Consider the following 22,576-nt stretch of genomic DNA (forward strand, 5'->3'; position numbering starts at 1 on the left):
TTTTTGGTCACTATGAAAACCTACTGGCAAGAGTCTAGGATTGAGAAGAAATATAAAATGGGTATATTTTATGCTTGCTTGGTATCAGGACAGTTGTATGTTCACATTAGTATGAAGATAAACCCAGCACATGCCATCAGACCACAGAAGAGCAATGCCAATGACTAGGTGGAGATCTGGATTCTGTTTGTCTAGTTTTTCTAGTTTTTATGCTTTACTGTTTTGTTAGGAGTTGATTCCATTTTTTAGTCTTTTTTGTACCTTCCTGGCTTTCTTTTAGATTAATTGAATATTTATTTCACTTATTGATTATATGTTCTTACTATTCTTGTTGTAGTTTCACCAGAGAATAAAACATGCACCTTACTTACTGCATTTTAACAGATTTTATTACTCATACCATTTTCCTAATACTGCTCGAACTTTAGAGCCTCTACTCCATGGAACCCCTCCTGGCTTTAGTAGTTATTGGTGGCATCCATTCTTGTTTTACATATAATTTTAAGTCCATAAGACATTGCAAACATGTAATTTATATCCACCTATGCATTTAATCCCACTGTTCTTCCTTCTCTCTAAAATTTCAATTTTTTCCACGTGCTATCATTTTCTCTCACCTTCAAAACAACACACACATGCATAAGACTGTTGATGCCAAGTTACCTCATCTTTGTTTGTCCAAAAATATTTTCATTTCATTTTCATTTTTTGAAATCAGAATTCTAGGTTAAATTACTTTCTTTCAGAACTTTAACCTCTGATTTGTTGTTGTCTGTCTTCCAGTGTTACTGTTTAGCAGTCAGCTTTCGCTCTCATTGTCATTCCTTTGAAAATAATGTGTCTTTTCATCTGGATTTTTAAAGTTTACTCTTTCTTTTGTCTTTGGCATTTTTAATATGATATGCTTTGCATTTTCTTATTGTTGGTGATGCTGTGTGTTCATCTTTTGTGTGGTTTACTGAGCTGATTAAAAATGTGTATTGATGCTATTAATGAGCTTTGGAAACATCTCTTTGACAATTGCTTGGCCACATTCTTTGTATCTCATCTACTTCAGATACTCTTTTATGCTTATGTTCATTCTGCTATTTCTTACATTTGCCTTTTTTCCCCTCAGTTCTCTTAAATATTTAATCATAGGTATTTTAGTCTTTATCTGCTAATTCTAAATCTGGAACATCTGTGAATCAGTTTTATCTTTTGAATTTTGGTAAATTTCCTTATCTCTTCACATGTATAGTAATTTCTGATTGCATGGTAAGCATTGTGTGTAAATAATAGATTCCATAGATGATGTTTTCTACACAAAAGTTTATCACCATCCTTTGTTAGGAAGAAAAGGCAAGGGTGATCACTTCAATCCAATCACAAATTCAGTGGTATTGGAGAACCAGTCTACCTCTTATTCTCTTCTGATCCTCAGCTTGCACCTTCCTGTGCTTAAACTGAGAACTTAACAGGTCCCTTAGCACTGAAACATTATAGTAGCTCTAGCTCTGTAGTTGAGAGCTCAAGTCTCCAGCCATGTCCCCCACTCAGTCTTAAAGCCCAAAAGTCTTTAAGATGAGATTAGTCAGGTGCTTGAGGCTATCATCTCCCTGTTAAATTTCTGCTTCTGAAAGCATTTCTGTCATTGTAAGACATTTCACTCTACTTCTTACAAGTTTTTGGCCCAAGCCACCACTTATTTATACATTTGAAGAACTTAACAAATGACCCTTTGAGAAAATGCCCATGCATTTGAGGGTTCTCAAGTTTTAATTGGTCTCTCTAGTTCCATGCACCTGCAAAATATTGTTTATAATCTCTTTCTTCTATAATGGACTCTCTAGACCTCAGAAGAACATAATTGGCAAATGTCCCTGAAAGTAACAAAAAAGAAGTTAGTAATTTTTTACTCAGAAAGACTTGCTCCATCCAGAACTGTGGTTTCTCTAGTTCACAGTTTTGCTAGAGCTTTGTGATGTTTTAAAAACATAATTTTTGTAATTCATTCCTTTTATATCATTTTACAATGGGGTGATAACCTGCCATGGCCTACAATATTCTATGCAGAAGAAGAAGTTCCTTGATTTTCTTTTTCTAAATATTGTAGATCAACACGAAGTTCTATTACTTTAAAAAGATGGTTTTCAAGGAAATTTGGGGGAAATAATCAACTGAGATGGTAAAGGTACCTTCCATCAATTAAATATTCTCTCATAAAATTAACCCAGTAATAGCATTTTTCAGAGATGGCTCTTATATAAGGAAAGTGTGCCAAGGAATATATATATATATATATATATATATATAAAAGAGAAACATGCAAATTGACCACACCTCTGCTATGCCCCAAGCCATGCCCACCAGCCAATCAGAGTGACTATATGCAAATTAACCCAACCAAGATGGCAGCTGGCAGCCATGGAGCTGGAGCAAGCAGGAGGCTTGGTTGCCCCAGTGATTAAGGAAGCCAAGCTTCCCGCCTGCCCTGCCCGGCTGTGGCCTCCGCTCAAGGCAGCAAAGTTTCAATTAGAGAAGATAAATAAATCGCAGATACCTGCTTCCAGCCAGCCTCCACTGGGAGCTTGGGTGGCTGGGGGCCATGGCCAGCCTGCAAACAGCCATCAACCCCTCACCCAGGATGGCCACACCCTCATGGGGTGAGAATTGCCACTGGGGGGGCTTGGCCAGCCTGCAAACAGCCATCAGCCCCTCACGCAGACTGGTCAGGCACCCCAGCAGGACCTGCCACCCTGAAGGGGGTGTGGCCAGCCTGCAAACAGCCATCAGCCCCTCACCCAGGCTGGCTAGGCACCCTAGTGGGGACCCCTACCCTGAAAGGGCTGTGGCCAGCCTGAAAATGGCCCTCAGCCCCTCACCCAGACTGGCCAGGCACCACCCCAGTGGGGACCCCACCCTGAAGGGGCTGTGGCCACCCTGCAAACAGCCATCAGCCCCTCACCCAGGCTGGCCACACCCTCATGGGGTGAGAGTCCCCGCTGGGAGCTTGACCAGCCTGAAAACAGCCATCAGCCCCTCACCCAGACTGGCCAGGCACCCATTGGGGACCCCGCCCTGAAAGGGGTGTGGCCAGCCTGAAAACAGCCCTCAGCCCCTCACCCAGGCTGGCCAGGCACCCCAGCAGGACCCCCACCCTGATCCAGGACACCCTTCAGGACAAACCAGCTGGCCCCCAACGATGCACCAGGTCTCCATCCTATATAATAAAAGGGTAATATGCAAATTGACCCTAACAGCAGAAAGACTGGGAATGACTGATCATTATGACACACACTCTCCACCAGGGGGCAGATGCTCAATGCAGGAGCTGCCCCCTGGTGGTCAGTACGCTCCCACGGGGGGAGCTCTGCTCAGCCAGAAGCCAGGCTACAGCTGCCAGTATAGCGGTGGTGGTGGGAGCCTCTCCCACCTCCTCAACAGCACTAAGGATGTCTGACTGCCAGCTTAGGCCCAATCCCCTGGGGAGCGGGCCTAAGCCAGCAGGTGGTCATCCCCCAAGGGGTTCCAGACTGTGAGAGGGCACAGGCCGGGCTGAGGGACCCCTCTCCAGTGCACAAATTTTTGTGCACTGGGCCTCTAGTATATATATATTCATTGAATATATACAGTGAATGAGACTGAAGCTAAATTTAATCAACACAGAATACACTAATGGAAAAATAGAGGCCCTAGAGTACATTAATTGAGGAAACATACAGATTTTACTCAAGTGCCATTTAGAAAAAGACAAGAAAAGGAAGGTGATATAGAGACCCTGGTTTTTAGCATGCTAGATAACAGTTGTTAAGTAAGTGACCATCACTGTAATCATTAAGAAGGTAGATTCTGGAGCCAGCCTTCCTGGTCCCATAATTTTCCAAGTGACTTTGGAAAAATTACTTAACCTCTCTGTGCCTCAGTTTATTCATCACAAAATGCTTTGTAGTGTCCTTTGGAGGACTGCATGAGTTAAGACTTATAAGGTGCTTAGAAAAGTACCTGGCACATATTTAGCGCTTTAAGGTGTTATTACATAAATGGGTTTTTTTGCACACCCTCCGGCCCCCTTCCTTGGCTCACTTCCCTAACAGCAGAGGCAATCTGGCTTTTATGAGAGTCTGCCCAGCAGGAGAATGTCTCCTTTCCTGGTCATTCTGGTGCAGTACTGGACGCTAGAGAAAAATTCCCTTTAAAGTGGGGCATGCTGTTTCAGCAGCTCACTTTCTATTGATGCCTGGAGGTTGCTTCAGGACCTGGACAATCACAGTCCTGTCTTACACACTTAGGAGTGTGTTTGTTTTGTTTTTTTTTCTGCTTGTTTTTAAAGTCAATTTGGGGGAACTCCTTTTGCTAAAGCCCAGCTCCTGAAATCTAGCTATGCACACTAGATATGGGTTTGACCTCCTGGCTTCTGTGTTTTAACACCGTGTCTCAATGTTCTGCCCATCAACTTGATTCTGGGCTTTAAAATCTTTCTCCTGGGCAAACAATAGGCTCGGGCGGCCAGGTGGAGGAGCTGGTTTTAGAATTGTCCTGGAACAAGGACTGTCTGCGCTTCTTTCAAGTGCCTGTTGTCACAGGAGAGGAAACCATCTGTATCCTGCTTTGTTGTATCCTCTTTTGTCTTGATGAAGAGGATGGAGGTGGCACTGGCACAAAGTAGCCAGTTGGAGGTGGGATGAGCCATCTCATTTCCTCTAAATGCTCCCAATGTTCCCATTCTCATGTATTGTTTATGACTAGAGTCTCATTCTGTTAAACCAGCGTACTCACTTTAGAATTGACAGGAAAAACAAAACAAAACAAAAAAACCCTGTTTCTGCAATATCTAGCTGTTATGGATTACTGGCTGCTGGCAGAAGAGGGAGCCCGTGGCAATCCATGTAGCATGGTTGTCCTGAAGTGCCCCAGCTCAGGGGCAAGTCTTGCCTCCAGGGCATCTCTCTTCAGATGCCCGAAGAAAACGAGGGGAAGTAGCTGCCACAATTGCACATTTTGATATGGGTTTGACCTCCTGGCTTCTATGACCTCCTAACCTCTTCTGCAAAGGCCCCTAAAATTCCCACCTCTGCGGACTCAAGGTCTGAGAGAGCACACAGCTGGTAGTTTAGATCATAGCTTGAATTCACTGCCACAAAATAGCGCCTGCATGACACACCAGTGGGGTTGCAGATGTTCTCAAGCATGACTACCTGCCTCCACTGAGCTCGTTTGATATTTTAGTGGCTGTCCCTCACCACACCTAACTGTTGGAACCAGTTTCTACATTAGTGTGATCCTCTCTTAACATTGACCATGAATGGGCCCTCTTGAGTAAGAGGTGTCACATTACCTTAAAAGATATTGACTAATAACTGTGCATAGACTGAGTGGATTCTAGAATGAGGCAAACCTAGAGAAATCCAAGAACATCAGACAGAATTATAATTGTAATAAGTTAAATGAAGAGAAGGTGTTATAAGAATCCTATATAATAAAAGGCTAATATGTAAATCAACCAAAAGACAGAACAACTGGTCGCTATGATGCTCACTGACCACCAGAGGGCAGATGCTCAATACAGGAGTTGCCCCCTGGTGGTCAGTGCTCTCCTACAGGGGGAGCACTGCTCAGCCAGAAGCAGGGCTCACAGCTGGTGAACACAGCAGCGGTGGCAGGAGCCTCTCCCGCCTCCACAACAGTGCTCAGGACCCCTCAGGGAATGTCCACCTGACAGTGGGGAGCGGCCTAAGCAGGCAGGCAGACATCCCCCAAGGGGTTCGTGACTGTGAGAGGGTGCAGACAGGGCTGAGGAACCACTGCCCGGCCCCCCAGTGCATGAATGTCATGCACCGGGTCTCTAGTGTAAGTAATAATAGAGTGCAAACAGACAGTTAAGTCTTTCTTGTATCGCTTGTCAACCAGTGCACTATCCTCAGTGTTCCACTGATTTTCCCCCCCATTCTTCTGAACTCAGCAGCTCACAGCCAACCCAGTTGGATGCTATCTGCTGAGTGCTGGGGATTTTATAGGGAATGAATGGTGCCTCTTTTGACCCTGGCCCAGTCCTGTGACAACCAGGTGTTGCCATTATATATCTCACTCATTCTCAATACATATTTGGTGTTACTCTTCCCCCTTTTTCCTCCCACAGGTTATCCATCAGCTGAGGCTCTCAGAGAATGAAAGTGTGGCCCTGCAGGAGCTCCTGGACTGGAGGCGAAAGCTCTGTGAGGAAGGAGGAGACTGGCAGCAGATTCTGCAGCACTCTGAGCCCAGAGTGCCTCCTCCACCTCCATGCAAGAAGCCCACACTCCTGAGGAAGCCTGCAGGGGCCCCCTGCAGCAAGCTGCCTCCCCAGTTCTGGGACACTACCATGTGATGTGATCCAGCGCACAGCATAAAACTGCCCAGTGATTCCAGGCGGCACCCACAGCAGGCTGCCTCTGACACGTGCTAGGTGCCCTCTCCACGCATTTACACAGAAAAGCACAGAACACGGGAGCTAAATACCTGAGATTCCGTGTATGTGTGTGTGTGACTGTGTGTGTGTGTGTGTGTGTGTGTGTGTGTGTGTGTGTGTTTTCTTACCCATTCCATGGGGATACACTCTGATTTCCAGGCTCCATGGTGATAGGGCCATGCTACTTCCATGTAGCAAGTGAAAGGCCATAAAAAGATACGGATGAGGTGAGAGAGGAAAGAGGGGTGGAGGAGAGGAGGGATCCATGCACACTATACACTTGTTCTTATATAGTCTGACTACATGTTTCTCGTACTCCAATTGTTTTAATACAATATACTCTACCGGACATGTGTTTTTATTTCTTTGTAGGCATTTGTGTTTTATCGGAATTACAAACCTGAAAATGATATACATGTTTCTTACTGTGTTTTATAACTTTATGTAATTGGTGGTGCTCCCTTTCTTCAAAATACAGATTTTTAAAAATTATTTCTAGATTTTTTCTTTTGCATACCATTTTTTTTACCTAAAGTATCTAAGAATCTAGGGACTCTGCTGTTGTTTTAGCTTTGCCCTGCATATCTATATGGACCAAGTCCCATGTTTTATATTTCACTCATTGATTAGGAGGCAGTTCCTTCCTGTGGCCTGTATTTCTGGATATGTGGATTGTGAGTTCTTCAGTTAAATCTCATCTCCTGACTTCAGTATAGGTTACAGGACATTTTGTGTCAGTCTGCAGGTATGGCTTCAACTTCATAGCTGTTGGGAAGAAAGGGCCATACCCATTTAAAGGTGCAAATAAGCACGTGGAGATTTACTGGTTCCAGCAGCAATGCTGCATCACAAGTCAATTGTCCTCTCCGAGCTCCTCTGCATGGCTCACCTGCTGTATATCCTCACCCTCCTGTACTGCAACTGCCTGTTTGTTGATGTGCTTCTGCGGGCTGTCGGGAAGTTCCAAGCGGTGGCATCAGACCATTGTGTCTGGCTACTCAGACTCTCTATTCATACCAGCCTTTGAAAAGTTACTGTGCCAATAAAAGGGTACGACTCTGTTCTTCTGTGGTTTTATTTATTTGCTGCTGTTGTTATCTTCTTGTTATCTTCCACAAGGAATGCTTCTGATTCCTGATCAGAGCCATAGGGGCAATTAAGTAATCTCATTTATCCAGCGCCCTTCTGATGTTCTTCTCACAACATTTTTGCAAGCTTCAGGCTCTAGGAATTTGTTTTCAAATGAAGCTTTATGAGTATTTAGATAGAATTCTTATGCAGGCATATGTCTGTTTTAGAAATAACATGTCCATTGTTTAGGAGTAATAATAGACAAACAGGTCAGGAGATGACAGTTTGTTAATACAAATCCCACTCCAAGCTCAGCGGAGGCCACAAGGAGAAGCACTGGGATTGGTCAGGAGGCAGAGGGAGTGAGGGAACTCTCACTCTTGAAGCTTTTTTTGTGGTTTCGTGGGGAGGAATGTGTGAGGCAGAGTATGCAGGCATGGAGTGGAGGACTTTGAATAATTTCAGCAGGCCCTGGGGTGCAGAGACTGAACCTGGCTATTTGGTACCCGCTCCTAGGCAGGGGTGTGGCCCGAAGTGGGACAGGCCAATACGAGGTGTGGTTGAGGTGTGGGCTCTGGGTTGGTTGGAGCTGTTTACTCTGGCCAGGATTTGGCTAGCCCTGGAAGGGACAATATCTCCATGATGAGCAAGGCCCAGATATCAAAGCATCAGAATACAGTAAAATAAAAAAACATAGTTAATACATGGCTAACTGGCAAATAACTGCACCATCCAACAATCACAGGGAGGCATTCTCCAAACCTCCAGCCAACAACCAAGCCCCATACCCTGCCTCTTCCTCCTCTATTTCCCTGACATATGACTTCCTAACCTCAGCCACTAAGCAAAAGAAGAAGCCAACTTTCCTTAATACACAGCTTCCTTGGCCATGCACTGCACATGGTAGGCACGTAATAACCTTGGTTGAATTCAAGTTTGAATTGAATGCCCCTCCCCAACACTCACAGTATATTAGACCAGAATGAACAGTGAACTTCTCAGGCATTACACCTTGTGAAAACTTGTTTCAAATATGTACTGAGCACTTGGCGTGACTCTTCTATATTATTTCTAATACTGACATATGACTCCATGGTCATTATTATCACCTGTGAATCATCATCCTGAAATTGAAGCTCAGAGCTTGAAGTAGGCTGTCAGAATATAAACCCTCATCATTCTGGTGCCAAAGTCCATGACATTTTAACGAGTTTGCTACTGATTATATTGAAATACATGTTTAAAACTTCAAATTTAAATGACTTTAAGGGGCTACAACATAAAGCTTACATGAAGTAAGGAGTCCCAAGCACTGAGGATCCAAAGGACACTTGCTATTCCTATTGACATGATCACAGTTTGGGGCTTGTATTATCATGAGCTGAACCTGACAATCACCTACTAGAGTCCCATGAGCATCATGAAATAGTAAATATTTACTCTGTCCAGTAATCACTTGCCTCCTCTAACACTTGTTGACCTCCTGGAGCTAAAGGGCAAACCCCTTGAATATTTTCTAAAACATGATCTCCTCAGTCAGTAAGGTCTTCTGTGTGTAGGTGTTTGTTTTCTCCTCAGTGGAGGAAGACTTCAGTGCGTGTTAATCACTACTTTTTGTCTAAGTTGTTTAATGCTCATACGTGAAGTTCACTTGCAAATCTAAGATTTTAATTGGTTGTGCTTTTATTGGGTAGATTTATGTAAGCATAATTCTACTAAAGTAGATACCACTACTTTAGTAGAACTGTCTGATTGTACCTGTTCTACATACATGACAGAAAAATCAGCAAAGACTCAAAAGCATCAATAGCCATGACAGTATGAGATAAAATCCAAGTCTGTGTGTGTATTAAAGGCACACTCAGAATCATTATTTAATGATTACAACATTGTCAAGAAAATAAACAAAGGTACTATTATGGATAATAAAGCACTGAATGTTATTCCACATAAGCCAGATTTTGACAATTATGTATATTTGCTATATATTTAATGTATTTTAATTACTATTAGACCATATGGTATGAATTATGATATATTATTAGGCCTAAGGCCTTATGTTTAGCAATATAATTAGCATGAATTATTACCCTATGTTCAAACACTGCCCAATTGCTTTTTTTAAAAATAATGCTTTATGAGGGGTCTCTAAAAACTATCAAAATGTTTGTAGTGGATTAAAATGATTTAAAATGTATTTTCTAGGGTGGAAAAATATATCATTACTTTTCTTAATAGTGGTATCTACTTTAGTAGAATTATGCTTACATAAATCTACCCAATAAAAGCAACAACCAATTAAAATCTTAGATTTGCAAGTGAATTTCACATATGAGCATTAAACAACTTAGACAAAAAGTGTATTTTGAATTCCATAGTTTAAAAGGATGGATACATTTCTGTCAAAATTCTAGTGCTGCCAATTTCCAGCCAGACATCAAACTCAACTCATATCACAATGAAGGTCATGAGGTTATTATATAATAACATTTGAAAATGGGATACATTTCATCTACTGGTTATTACTCTACATGGCTAATTTATTTTCTAACTTTTATATGTATATCTTTAGTTAGAAATTAATAGGATTTATTTTAATTTTCATCAGAAAATTTTCCACAAAAAGATTCTTAAATTAACTTGGGGCGGGGGGGGGGGGCATGGAGGGGGGGGACCCAACTGAGTTCCAAGTAAAAGTTTCATGTAATTTTATTACATTTTTCAAATTGTTTTTAGCTGAATATAAAAATCCATGTAATGAAGAGTCAAGCAATTATATTTCTATTTATTGTGCAATGGTAAATTCTCTAGAATGCTCATATTTTCCCCAAACAGCACTATTTTCAAAAAAAGTAAGACTATGTTCTCCACCTCCATACTACTTCCTTTACATCTTATTCATAAACAATGACTTTATCAAAGAAGTTCTACTACAATCTTCTACTCATGTGAGTTACAAAGATACCCATATAGCAAAGGGTTGTAGCATGCTGAGTTACAGAGGGGAAAGAATTACCTTTGTAGTTTTTTACTTTACCTAAGTACTGCAAACCCCTGGGATGTTCCATTATGATGGTTTCAGTAAGTTTCTCTAAAATCCAGGTGCTTTGTAAAACTTTAAAGATGACTTTTTCAAAGGGTCAGTCTTATTAGATGCCTATAATATATCTTTATCACTTGTTCTAATTTCTCAGATCACTTTTCAGGTTAAAAAAACGTCTATACCTAAAATATCATTTGTGTTTCCTTTGACATCAGCACACTATAATACAAGCTTTATTTAGTTTAACATGTTACAATGGCAGAAGAAAATCTTGATGTCTTCACATGAGAAAATATTAAAGGTGAAAAAATCTATGCATTCATTTCAATTGTTGTTTTATAAGAGGAATGCATCAAATGTGTCTCTTTTATCCTTTGAATGAGTTATCCACAGACATCCTGGTATATCTGCTAGCTTGCCTTTTCCTATAGCCCCAGGGAACATGTGCTGCTTCAAAGGAAGGCTGTGAGCTTACCCAGATGACATTTTCCTGATGTCACCACTTAGTTTCTAAAGTCTAAAGAAAATGAAAGAGAATGAAACTATTGATAAATTCCTAGGGGGAGATCAAAGCTCTAAAGAAAAGTGGAATAAAACCAAATTCAATCTGAGATTTTCTGAGGTTTTGATCTCTTAATATTTCAGCAAACAAAGGGGCTGGAGGTCCATGATCTAAAACAATTGGTTGAAAAGTGTATAAATTCTGTCACATTCTGAAGAGAGGTTTTCTTACTGAGCCTATTTTGGGGGATCCATTAAACATAATTCAATGGTCCTTGTGTTACAACAGACAGAGTAGGTCCACCTAACAGAGTCCCTATTATTGTTCATCGACATTGTTACATGAAATATTTTTTAAAATTATAACAGTAACTTTTTGGATGCCTTTCTATTTCGATAGATTGTGCATACATGTGCATTGTAGGGGAAATAGTTCTTCGTTAAAATTTGCAATTAGAAGACTGTTGTCATTCCCTTGGGCTTAAAAGCTGTTATAAAAGGATAACATTCCATATTTTTAAAAAAGCAAGGAAAGTTCCCTAACAGAAGAGAAATTCACGTAGTAGTGGTCTCCACCAGGAAAGGTTGTCTAGGGTAGGGAAGTAGATAATTTGACATGACGTCATCTCATTATGATTACTAGCCCCAGATGAAAAGGCAAAACCTACAAAAGTGAAATACTTGGTTCCCAGAGCATTCAGAAGTCCAAGTTTGCCCACACTGACTCAAGCACAACAACAACAACAACAACAACAACAAAAACAAAACCTGATAAAAGTTACAAGTTGCTATATTTCCCAGTTTTACTCTGACAAATAATTTGTCTTAAGTGTCCACCTCTAAAGTCTAAAGAAAATGTTTATTACTCAAATAGGCTGCTTTACAAACTACAGAATCTATGGCTTAACACAATGGATCTGTACATTTGCTCCCTTAAGTTATAGTCCTACACATGTTAACCCAAACAGTTAGACAGAGACCAAAGGTTCTTCCATCTCATGTCTCCAACCTCCTCTTAGTCTTCAAAGGGCTTCTCATTTAGCCAGTAGAAAGGGATTAGAGCAGAGTGGAACACAGGGGAGTCATAACCTGCCTGCAAGTGGCTTATGTTGCTTCTGCTCACATCCTATTGGCCAGAACACAGATGTGAAATTGACTCAACTGGAAGGCAAGCTGGGAAAATGGCCCTACTCTATGACCAGGAGAGAAGGGGAATTATTTGGCAAACAACTAACTAGTATCTGTCACACTATGTGAGGTGGAGAACTCATAGTATAAATATCTAAAATCTACTTTATATTTTTTTCTGCAATAGAAGTTGCCTCGGCTACTCACCTTCCACCAACCATAGATGTAGACCCTCCCTGTGTCCATAAACCACCTGCCCACCTTTCCCCTAATGTCCCATGATAAGTCTTCCCTGGCTGGACCCAGAGTTCATGGAAGGAGGACGGATGGGGAAGAGAGGAGAGATGGGAGAGTTCTCACTTGCCTGGTGGCTCCCCTTCTGGGCCTGGAAATGGAGCAAATCTGCCTTTGTCTCTTGGGAGATGTAGAATTATTTGGGGATTCCCTGCAGGTCTTCTCTCTCACCAAGGCCTGGGCAGACGGATGCATCTCTACTCCCACTGCTGCTGGTAATCTCTCTGGAGCCCACGGACATCAGCAGGAGGAATGCCTCTCTTCCCCCTACATCTCCCTAATCTCTGTAGGAGACCCCATAAGACAGTGCTCTTGGCCCCTTAAAGTATGGTCTAGTGACCAGCACCAATGACATCACCTGGGAGCCCCATTCCCAGACCTGCTGAATCAGAGTCTGCATTTTTCCAAGACTAGCAGCTAATATGAAAATTTGAGCAGCACTGCTCTGGACATGCCCATGCTGGCTCTTTCCATGTGGCCCATGTTGGGTGTTGGGAGCACCTCCATCTAGCACTGGCTCCAGCAGGGCAGGCTGAGCTCAGTGCAGGAACACCCTTTGGCTCCACCCCCAAAGGCAGCAAACTCCAGTTTTGAAGGTTTCTCCAGGGGTGTCACACTCTGAGCCTGAGTCCCATTAGGTCTACGTAAGATACTGGCTCTCTGAGTCTCTCCACTGCATAAAATCATTTCCCCATGCTCTTGGGGGTCCTCATGAAGCCCCTCCCACTAAACCCAACACTGAAAGGTAGCACACATCCCACAACCCTCCCTGAAGATGGGATTTCATGTGTGGCCACAGAAATCTTTCATCAATCTTTCCTCGTTCTCTCTCTGGCCCCTTTTCCTATCTTTAATCTCTCTGAGGGGCCCAAGAGACAGGAAACAAGTTTTCCTTCCTTCCCTTTGAAAAGTCTGTATATGTTATAAAGAGGGTCTAACATTCACTGTACTGTCCCAGTCACTGTCATCCTGGGGTTTTAGTGGAAACTGAGGCAGAAGGAGTTGCAATATAAAATCCTGTAACAAATATATGTAAAATTATAACATATATCCTTCAACGTTCCATAAGTCTCCAGTAACTAAGACAAGCCTTACCCTAATTACATCACCTCTAAGAGTCTGCTCTTAATTGCAGTGTACATCTTCCCCACCCACCGCAAAGGGTTTCTGCATTTTTATCATTCTGAAACTAAAGAAACCATGACTCACATGTTTCAAACCATCTTCTATACTCACTTGGCAATGGTGTCACCAATAGGTTTCCCCTGGGTAAAAACCGAGTGCTGAGAGTTGTAATCTGCATTAGACCAGGAAACCCTTAACTCTCACTTTCTCTGCTCTCACAGGAGGCACCCAATTCTTTTCTTTCTTTCTTTCTTTCTTTCTTTCTTTCTTTCTTTCTTTCTTTCTTTCTTTCTTTCTTTCTTTCTTTCTTTCTTTCTTTCTTTCTTTCTTTCTTTCTTTCTTTCCTTCCTTCCTTCCTTCCTTCCTTCCTTCCTTCCTTCCTTCCTTTCTTTCTTTCTTTCTTTCTTTCTTTCTTTCTTTCTTTCTTTCTTTCTTTCTTTCTTTCTTTCTTTCTTTCTTTCTTTCTTCCTTTCTTTCTTCTTTTTCTTAATTCCTCATCCAAGGACATGTTCCCATTGACTTTATATAGAGAGAGAAAGGGTGAGGGAGGAAGAGAAACATTGATAGGCTGCTTCCTGCAAGCATCCTGACCGGGGATCGGACCTGCAACCTGGGTATGTGCCCTGACTGGGAATCGAACCTGCAACCTTTGGTATATGGGATGACATTCCAACCAACTGGCCAGGGAAAATCACCCAATTCCACATGTCTTTTTAGGGGAAAATATCCACCCAATCTTTTCGTTTCTCTCTACTAGTGTATACACTTTAAGTCTGGCTTCAAAGAGGGTCAATAATGAAAAAACACATTCAAAGTTGCTTGTTTTTTTCAGGAGAATTTCTATACTGTTTTCTGTCTCCCTGTGCTTGTACTTTTAGTCTGAGTGTTGGGGTTGTGACACTCTTGTAGTTTATAATTTTTACAGATATAACTTATATGTCACTAGTTTCTGGTTATTAGCAAAATCTCAATATTTCAATTTAAATTGCTTTATGCTAGTTTCAAGTCATACTGATATTTTCATTTGTAACTATTCCTGCTTCAAAGATTCTGTCTAAAATTTGTTTGTGAGTTTTTAAGTTATAACTAACACTGAATTGATTTGAAGTTCCATCTCTTAATCAAGATTAAGTATTCCCATGGTTCCTGTCAGGCCATTAAAACCAGGTTAAATAAAGCAAAAACAAATTTGCTCTTGATTAATTTAATTGACATGTGGTCTATGCTTTCAGTATCATATCTAAATAAGAAAACATAGTGGAATCTTTTACCCTGAGAAGGATACCACCAGGAAATAAATCACTGTGACAAGTATTTCAACATTTAAAACCACCCTTCCAAATATCAGACCAATGTTTACTTCTGGAATACTTTCTTATTTCCATCATTATTATTATTTTTAATTTTACCCTTACCTATGTCCTCTTTCATCCTATCTTCTTAACAGTCTTACAAGAGCACTGGTGCAAAAATGTTTGCTCCCTCAAAACCCTGAAGTGCATAATTCATTTGCTGGGCAAGTGCTGGGCACTGACAGCCATGTGTGCTGAGTAGTGTCCCCCTCCCTCTTCTGTGTGGCTGTCCATGCACCTGCTTGCAGTTGGTAGAGCTAACAAAGGGCTGAGATTCCTGCTTCCCACTTCAGCCAGGTGAGGAGGGCGAAGAGAGAGCAGTGGAAAAGAGGTCTAATTGTACTCTCATCTTGATGAGTCATGAGCATGACAGTAAGACTGAGTTAATTGATGCCTTCTTCTTGCACTTTTCAACTAGGAAATACGACATATTTTGGTGCCAAATTCACAGAGAAGCCCAGTGAAATTTTCTCTGTGAAGATGCATTTGTTTTATGTGTGAAACAAAGCAAGTTCACTCATTCAAAATAAACACATACAGGGTGGGGCAAAAGTAGGCTTACAGTTGTGAGTATGTGAAACACAGAGTTGATTCTTATATTATTACTTTTAATTGTTGCATTATTCTTCATACGAATGACCATAGTCTACTTGGCCCATAATTCTAAAGCTCCTCCTCTGCATATTTGGCATTGAATATGTGGTCTTGTTCCAACAGACACAATTCCTGCTTCTAGGAAGTTATAATTTAGTGGAGAGAAAAGAAGTTAGACAACTAACCCCACATATAACTATTTAAAAAGCAATGTTGTCAAGTGCAGAGTATTAAGAAAATCTGAAGAAAAACTTAATTTAAAAAGCGATGGAACTCTTTTTAAAATACTATTTATTTTGAAATATAGATTGGCAGGTATAAGGTGAGAAGAGTACATTGCCATTTAGAATGCCGCAATCCCAGAAAGTGCGAAATGAATTTAGATGTACTGTACTCTCCTCAGTGACGCTGCATTTCCAGTGCTCAAAGCCCTCTGCATATAACTTAAGCATAGCACCTGTCGAGGTATTATAATTTCTATCATTCTTACTAACTGTGAGGATTTAAGAGATTTTGGTATTCCTCAGACTCTAGAATCGTCTTTGGCCCACAGAACACAGCTCCCTACTACTTGGTAATGGATGAATTCAGCCAAGCAGAATGTATTGGATCAATGCATGTGAAGGCTCATTTAGAGTGAACGTTAGTGCCTAGGTATCAGGGATTCTGGGGCCACTCAGACTAGTCAAGAAGGAACATTGCCACATAGTACATTCAGCCTTCCCAGCTCCCTATGAAAATAATCTCACATGGAAACCACAGCTGCTTATGTCACCCCTCTCTAAGGTGGTAACACAAACAAATAAAGCAGAACACCTAACTGCCTCAGGGTAAAGGATCAAGGGAAAATCATGAGTCACAGAATTTTGGAGAAAAAGATAAGGCAATAACTTCAACAAGAGAAAGAAATTATGCCCAAAGAAACAGTCATTGGAGCAATCTGAAGTACATTGACCTAAGTATGTAGTCAGTAAAATTTGAGGGGCAGCTTGCCAACTTGGCAAGTTTCTGATTCAGTAAGCACCTTCCTGATTTTCTCAAATTCAGCATCTCCCTTGACAGCCCAGTTTTGGAGTACAGAAATCTTCAATGCTCAATCTAGAGACTATTCTTTAGCTGTCCCAAAGATTATGTAATCCACTTCCTATCCTGTGCAAAATCTGCGGGAAACTAGCTAGAGTTGGCTCTTTCTTCACCTGAGCTTCCTTCTGCACAGTAATTGGTACCAGAGCTAGCTACAGACAACACTCTCAGGGAAACAAGAATCTGAAATGTGTTATCTGACCTGGTTAGATTTGAAGGCAGCATAGATTCTGCTAGCATGAAAGGATGGGACACTGGTAGTGTATGGCATCCAGTGATGAAGGAGATACTGGAATTATTTCTGAAATTGTGGAAAATAAAGTGCCCAAATGAAGAAAAGGCTGTGGTGGTCTGCACAGCTGCAGTCTTAGACAAGCATGGGATGAAAATACAACGGCTATAGATTATGTTTGGTTGTTTTCATCTGTGTTAGAGATCACAGAATTAGAAAACAACAACTTGGGTCTTGTCATTTTTATCTTGTAGTCAGGAGATCAGGAAGCTTCTTTATCTTCAAGAAAACTTTATCTATTTTAGCTGTGAAGCAATGTAGTCATATTGTGACTGAATTAGATAAACAACAAAAATTATCCAGACGTATATCTAAGACTCATGAAATGTTGAATCCACTGAGAAGAGAGAAAACTGGTCACTCCATGAAGTAGCATGCTGTTCTTACTACTGTTTAAGAATGGAAAAAAGTACAATTGCTCACCTATCCAATTCGTAAACATTCAAAACTTATTAAAAAGTTAATTAAATGCATTTGTTTTTAAAGGGAATGAGAAAGTGCTCTACAAACTAATATGAAGTGATTACAAACATTTACTGTTTAATGGAAAAAAGCAAACTGCAAAACACATGTGGCATGCTATATTTTATGCCAGAAAAAAAGAAACACGAATATGTTAAATTCAAACCTAATAAAATATTATAGGGGATTGGTGGAAATGAGCTTGACTAGGTAGAATTGGGAATAATAAATCTCTGAGTATCTTTTTATTAATTTTGACACATCTAAGTTCTTTACATATTAAAAAGTAAAATTCAATCTAAATAATAAAAATTAAACCCTAAGATTAAATGTAAACAGATACAAATGAACCAAGATGCATATTTAAAAACTAATCAAACATGTACAATAACGGAATTAATTCAGGTAACTTTTGAACGAGACTTTAACTGTACATCTGTACAATAGTCCAAAAGCAAACGGAACTTCAAAAATATTGGTCTTTAGCTAGTAACCATTGATAACATAGTATTATTAAAATAATTCTGAAATATTTTATTTTTATGGTAAGATTGATCAAATGAGTTAACATGCTAATGTTGAAAAACCATAGGAGAAGGGAGATCCAAATATAAAGTGAGGAAAGGTGAGAAAAAGTTCTGTGGTTTCTGGTTTGATTTGGAAGTTACAGACTAAAACTTTTTAAAAAATCCCAGCCCTATCCACTGAAAAGGCCTAGAAATGATAAACCTTACTAGCAGCGAGTACACCTAGCACACAGATTTGGGTTTCTAAAGGGCAGACTTCACCTGTGTGGCAGAGAAACTATGAGGTGAGCCTGGAAACTTGAGGGATCAGAATGCAAGGAAGTTACCATGTCAACACAAAACAGAAACTGACTTGAAAGGGCTCCCATGGACCACCTGTGGGGCTCTTCATATTAAAATTATAAGAGAAACACTAGAAAAAGGATATAGACTGCTTCCATTTCTAACAAATAGAGGAAAAATTTAAACCTAAAAAAGAAAACGAACCCAACTACATAACAGAGGCAGGAAATAAAACATCAATAAACAACTAAGAAGCATGATAGATAACAAGCACAAAATAAAAATACCAGAACGTTTCCAGATACATACGAAATCACACTAAAAGTGAATAGATTATATTAATAAATGAAAAGATGGTGAAATTCAAAATGCATTAAAGAAGAGGAATGAAAGTAAAGAAGAAAAGGGAAAATAAGAAAGAAGTCCAGTTAGCTGATATAGAAGTTGGTGTCAGAATACATTGCCTTCTCATATGTGTTTGAACATGAAAAATTCAACTGTCATCACCCTTAATATGCTGAATGATAAAAGAAGGTTAATATTCACATGTACTGTACACAAGGTGAGTATTAAATGAGATGCTACATGTGGCAGTAGTTTGTGAATTGTGTGAACATCTCTTATCACTATTTTTTCCTAGGGTAACTGCTTTGTTACTTATCTGTGGATATTTAAATGGCAAAAGAATACATAACTTTTGCTTTTTTAAGATGATTTCAGACAGCCTGAGGTAAAGAAAGAGAAAGAATAAAGTGTCCTATTTGTTATTCTATTTTATCAGAGGAAAAATAAAAGTAATAAGCCAGTCACTATGATGTGCAGAGTAGAGGAGTCTGATACCCCTTCATTCAGAAGGAGCACTGGACTGGAACTATAGGAATCTAGGCTCTAGTCCTGGCTTGGTAATTATATGCCTGTGCAAGCTCACGTGCTGTGTGTGTGTGTGTGTGTGTGTGTGTGTGTGTGTGTGTGCATGTGTGCTCACGCGTGCAGGAGCTAGGGACAGGGAGGTGAGAAGATGTATAGTCATTTCCTAAACAATAGTCCTAAAATGTAATTATTTTATCCTAATAAGAAAATTGACATTTTTGAAAAATTGAATTAGAATAGCCAAAAGGTTATTTTGTCCCAATCAGAAAATATAAAAGTGATGGTAGAAGCCAAAAGAGGGCATGTCTCTAATCAGAGAGAAGAATGAAACCCATTCAAGGTAACATAGTTAATTTTTAAGAACATATACAGAAATTAAAAAAAAAAAACAAAACAGAAAAGTGACTTCAAGAATTAACTGTGCTAGAAACATGATCCCATCATCTTCAAAGTGTGCGCTGGCACTTATCCCCAAGACATGGCCTTCCTTTTTGAATGATGAAAATAAAGATGATTGTAAATTGGAAATAAAGCCTTCCCCTAATGATTTTACACTGTTAGACCTTGCCTCGGGCAAGCCCAAGGAAAAAGACTAAGAAACACAAGGAATTCAGAGTGCCAGAGCTTATCAAAATCAAAATGGTATCTTCTAAAAACTGCCAGTAAGCTCTAAAAGATGATTAAATTGAAAAGAGCATCTAATTTGACCAAGTGGGGGACTCAGAAATAAATACAAAGATTCTGAAATGCACACCTCTTTCATGATGGAGCTACAATTCTGATAGTGCTAAAGGATACGTTAAAAGCTAAAATTGTGCCAAAAACTATAAAGTGAATATTTAAAGAAATAGTGTCTGAGTTTTCATAAAATCTAGGAGGATCATAAAACCAAAACAATTGAAAAGGCCCAAAACTGCTATCCTATTGCACATTTTTAAATCGATGGATTATTATTATAATAGAAATTATTTTTTAATGTTTTTATTGATTTTAGAGAGAGAGGAAGGGGGAGGGAAAGAGTAAAAAAATTGATTGGCTGCCTCTCCCACTGAGACCGGTGATCTAACCCTCAACCTGGGTATGTGCCCTGACTAGGAATTGAACCAGTGACCTTTTGTTGCTCAGGAAAAATGCCTAACCAAGTGAGCTGAATTGGCCACCAGGGCTTAAAAGAGAAATTAAACTAGACAGAATTCAAATTAATTTATTGTGGTGTGTGTGTGTGTGTGTGTGTGTGTGTGTGTTGGGGGAGTTGTTTTGTTTTGTATTTGTCTGTAATAATCATTTCCAAGATTTTTCTGAGCGGGGAGGGGAGTGGACACAAAACAAACAAAAGCAAATAAATTCCTAAGTAGTAATTCTAAAAGGAATACCTTAGCTCTTTGATGCAACCAGTCCATGATATTCTTGGAGTACTTACTAAGTGGTAAGCCTACTGTAATTCAGGGTTTACAAAACAAACAGCCGAAACTGGTTTGGCTCAGTGGATAGAGCGTCAGCCTGCGGACTGAAAGGTCCCAGGTTCGATTCCGGTCAAGGGCATGTACCTTGGTTGCAGGCAGATCTCCAGTAGGGGGTGTGCAGGAAGCAGCTGATTGATGTTTCTCTCTCATCGATGTTTCTAACTCTCTATCCCTCTCCCTTCCTCTCTGTAAAAAATCAATAAAATATATTAAAAAAACAAACAAACAAACAAACAAAATAAACAAAAATCCAGAGCTCCTGGTCTTGAATATATAATAATATAACAATCTGGACTGTTGAGTAAAAGAAGGCAGCAATAATGCTTAACACATCAACTCTTGCCATTATAAAAACAAGTTGTTTGAAGATCATAATAAAGTAATTCTAAAACATGGAGTAATAAGATGGGTGTCTTCCTACTTTGCCATACACTAGTCAAAACTTGGAAGAATCAGAGACAAATGAAGACTGATGAGACAGCTTAATGTAAAGAGCCTTGTAAAATGTCTGCAAAAATACTCAAATTTTGTATGCTAGATGCAAAAGGAAAAGTCCCTTTGAGTAAACAATTGAAGAAATGCATTAACACCTTATGAAGAAATGAATGCTTTTATACCATCACAGAATATTTTTAACGTCACCTTTGGTGGTTTTTATTCCTTTCTTCATTTTACCCTGCCCAGGGTGCTAACTGTGTTTGTGCCAGAACCTGGCTTTTGCCTGAGGGGCAGAGTGGGGTCTGGGACTGTCTAGATCTGTGCCCCCCCTTTTTTTCTCTTTAGTTAATTCCAGCCTCAGTAGCAACAAAAATGCCCTTTTCAGACCAGAGGGAAATCTGAGGCCAGCCTAGGATGGCACAGACCTTTACCCACTGATTCATAGTAAAGAAGTACAGATTCATTCTCTTAAGTGAATCGAACCAGCACGAGGGGAACTAAGTCACTTCACATCCCTCTGTATACCTTGGAGGGTGATCAATGTATTTATTTATCTTAAATCCATTGTGGGTCACCACCGACTCTTTCCATGAGGCCATTTCTTGTTCATCATCCTCGAAGATGTTTGCCCACAAGCAGTGGTTAAAAAGCACAAAGGACAGAAAGCCCTCAAAAGGAGAAAATAAAACACACCAGAGCCAACCCACATAGTTTCCATGTCACAATCCGCACAGCCTAACATTCCGTTCTCGTCGATGAGGAAACAATATAATGTACAGTCCTGTCACCATAGCTATTAATAACTTGGATGATTTCCAGAGTTACATGGGTACAGGGGAATATTCTGTCCTTGGTAATCACATCAGTGTTTAGATGTTTTCTTCCTGAGACTATGCCTCTAGGTCTCCTGCCTGCCACGTGTGAAGGTTCTAATTTTCCAGTCACACATAAGCCCTGATTAGTGGTGATGTGGCAGTAAGTAGGACCGATTTTTTTTTTTGAGACTTAGAAAGCCACAAGGAACTCTAAGTTCAAAAACACTCTATTAGAAATCTCCAGTCCTATATTAGAAAACCAATGGGGGAAAATGGAAAATGAAGTGGGTTGAGAAGGTTTTTCATCAAAATGTAGTTGTAATTGTGAGTGGGAGTTTTGTATTTAACCCCCCTAATAGCAAGCATGATTAAGAGAAACTTGGCTTTACTGTTTACAGCAAATCTTGATTAAATACAAACAAGCAAATGGAACAAAGAAAAAAGAAATCTCTTTCAGAATGTCCTGGGATCCTTACCCAGAAGGATAATCTTGGAGGAAAAAAGGAAAAGATCTGTGGAGTTGGCCATCTGTCTCTATTCTGCTTCCTCCCTACTTTCTTCGGCCCTTTGTCCATCTGTAGGAGGTGCCTACTCTGGTCTATCTTTTGAGTTTCAGCTTTTCAAAAAAGCAGATACTACACCAGCTCATGTTCAGCATCTATCACTACAGGCTTTATTAAATGTTAGAGAATAACAAGATCTGTTATTACACTGTGATTCCCTGGGATTTTTTTTCCTGAAGTTGTAAGGCTGAGCACCATGTGGCTACATTTTCCCCAGAGCCTTACATACCAGGAGGCCCAGAGCAT

The 22,576-nt window shown here is 40.1% G+C and overlaps 1 protein-coding gene across 1 annotated transcript in view; it reads left to right on the plus strand.

Annotated features, from left to right (window-relative positions):
• The window catches only part of MYO16 (myosin XVI), a 424,936-nt gene extending 417,446 nt beyond the window's left edge, over nucleotides 1–7,490 (plus strand). The window contains exon 34 of the mRNA XM_059685100.1: nucleotides 6,119–7,490. Coding sequence (XP_059541083.1) covers nucleotides 6,119–6,346 — 228 coding nt within the window. The 3' untranslated portion in view covers nucleotides 6,347–7,490. The remainder of the gene's footprint in view (nucleotides 1–6,118) is intronic.
• The last annotated feature ends 15,086 nt before the right edge of the window (nucleotides 7,491–22,576 follow it).

The sequence above is a fragment of the Myotis daubentonii genome, chromosome 2 (genome assembly GCF_963259705.1).
Source record: "Myotis daubentonii chromosome 2, mMyoDau2.1, whole genome shotgun sequence".
Classification (NCBI taxonomy): domain Eukaryota; kingdom Metazoa; phylum Chordata; class Mammalia; order Chiroptera; family Vespertilionidae; genus Myotis; species Myotis daubentonii.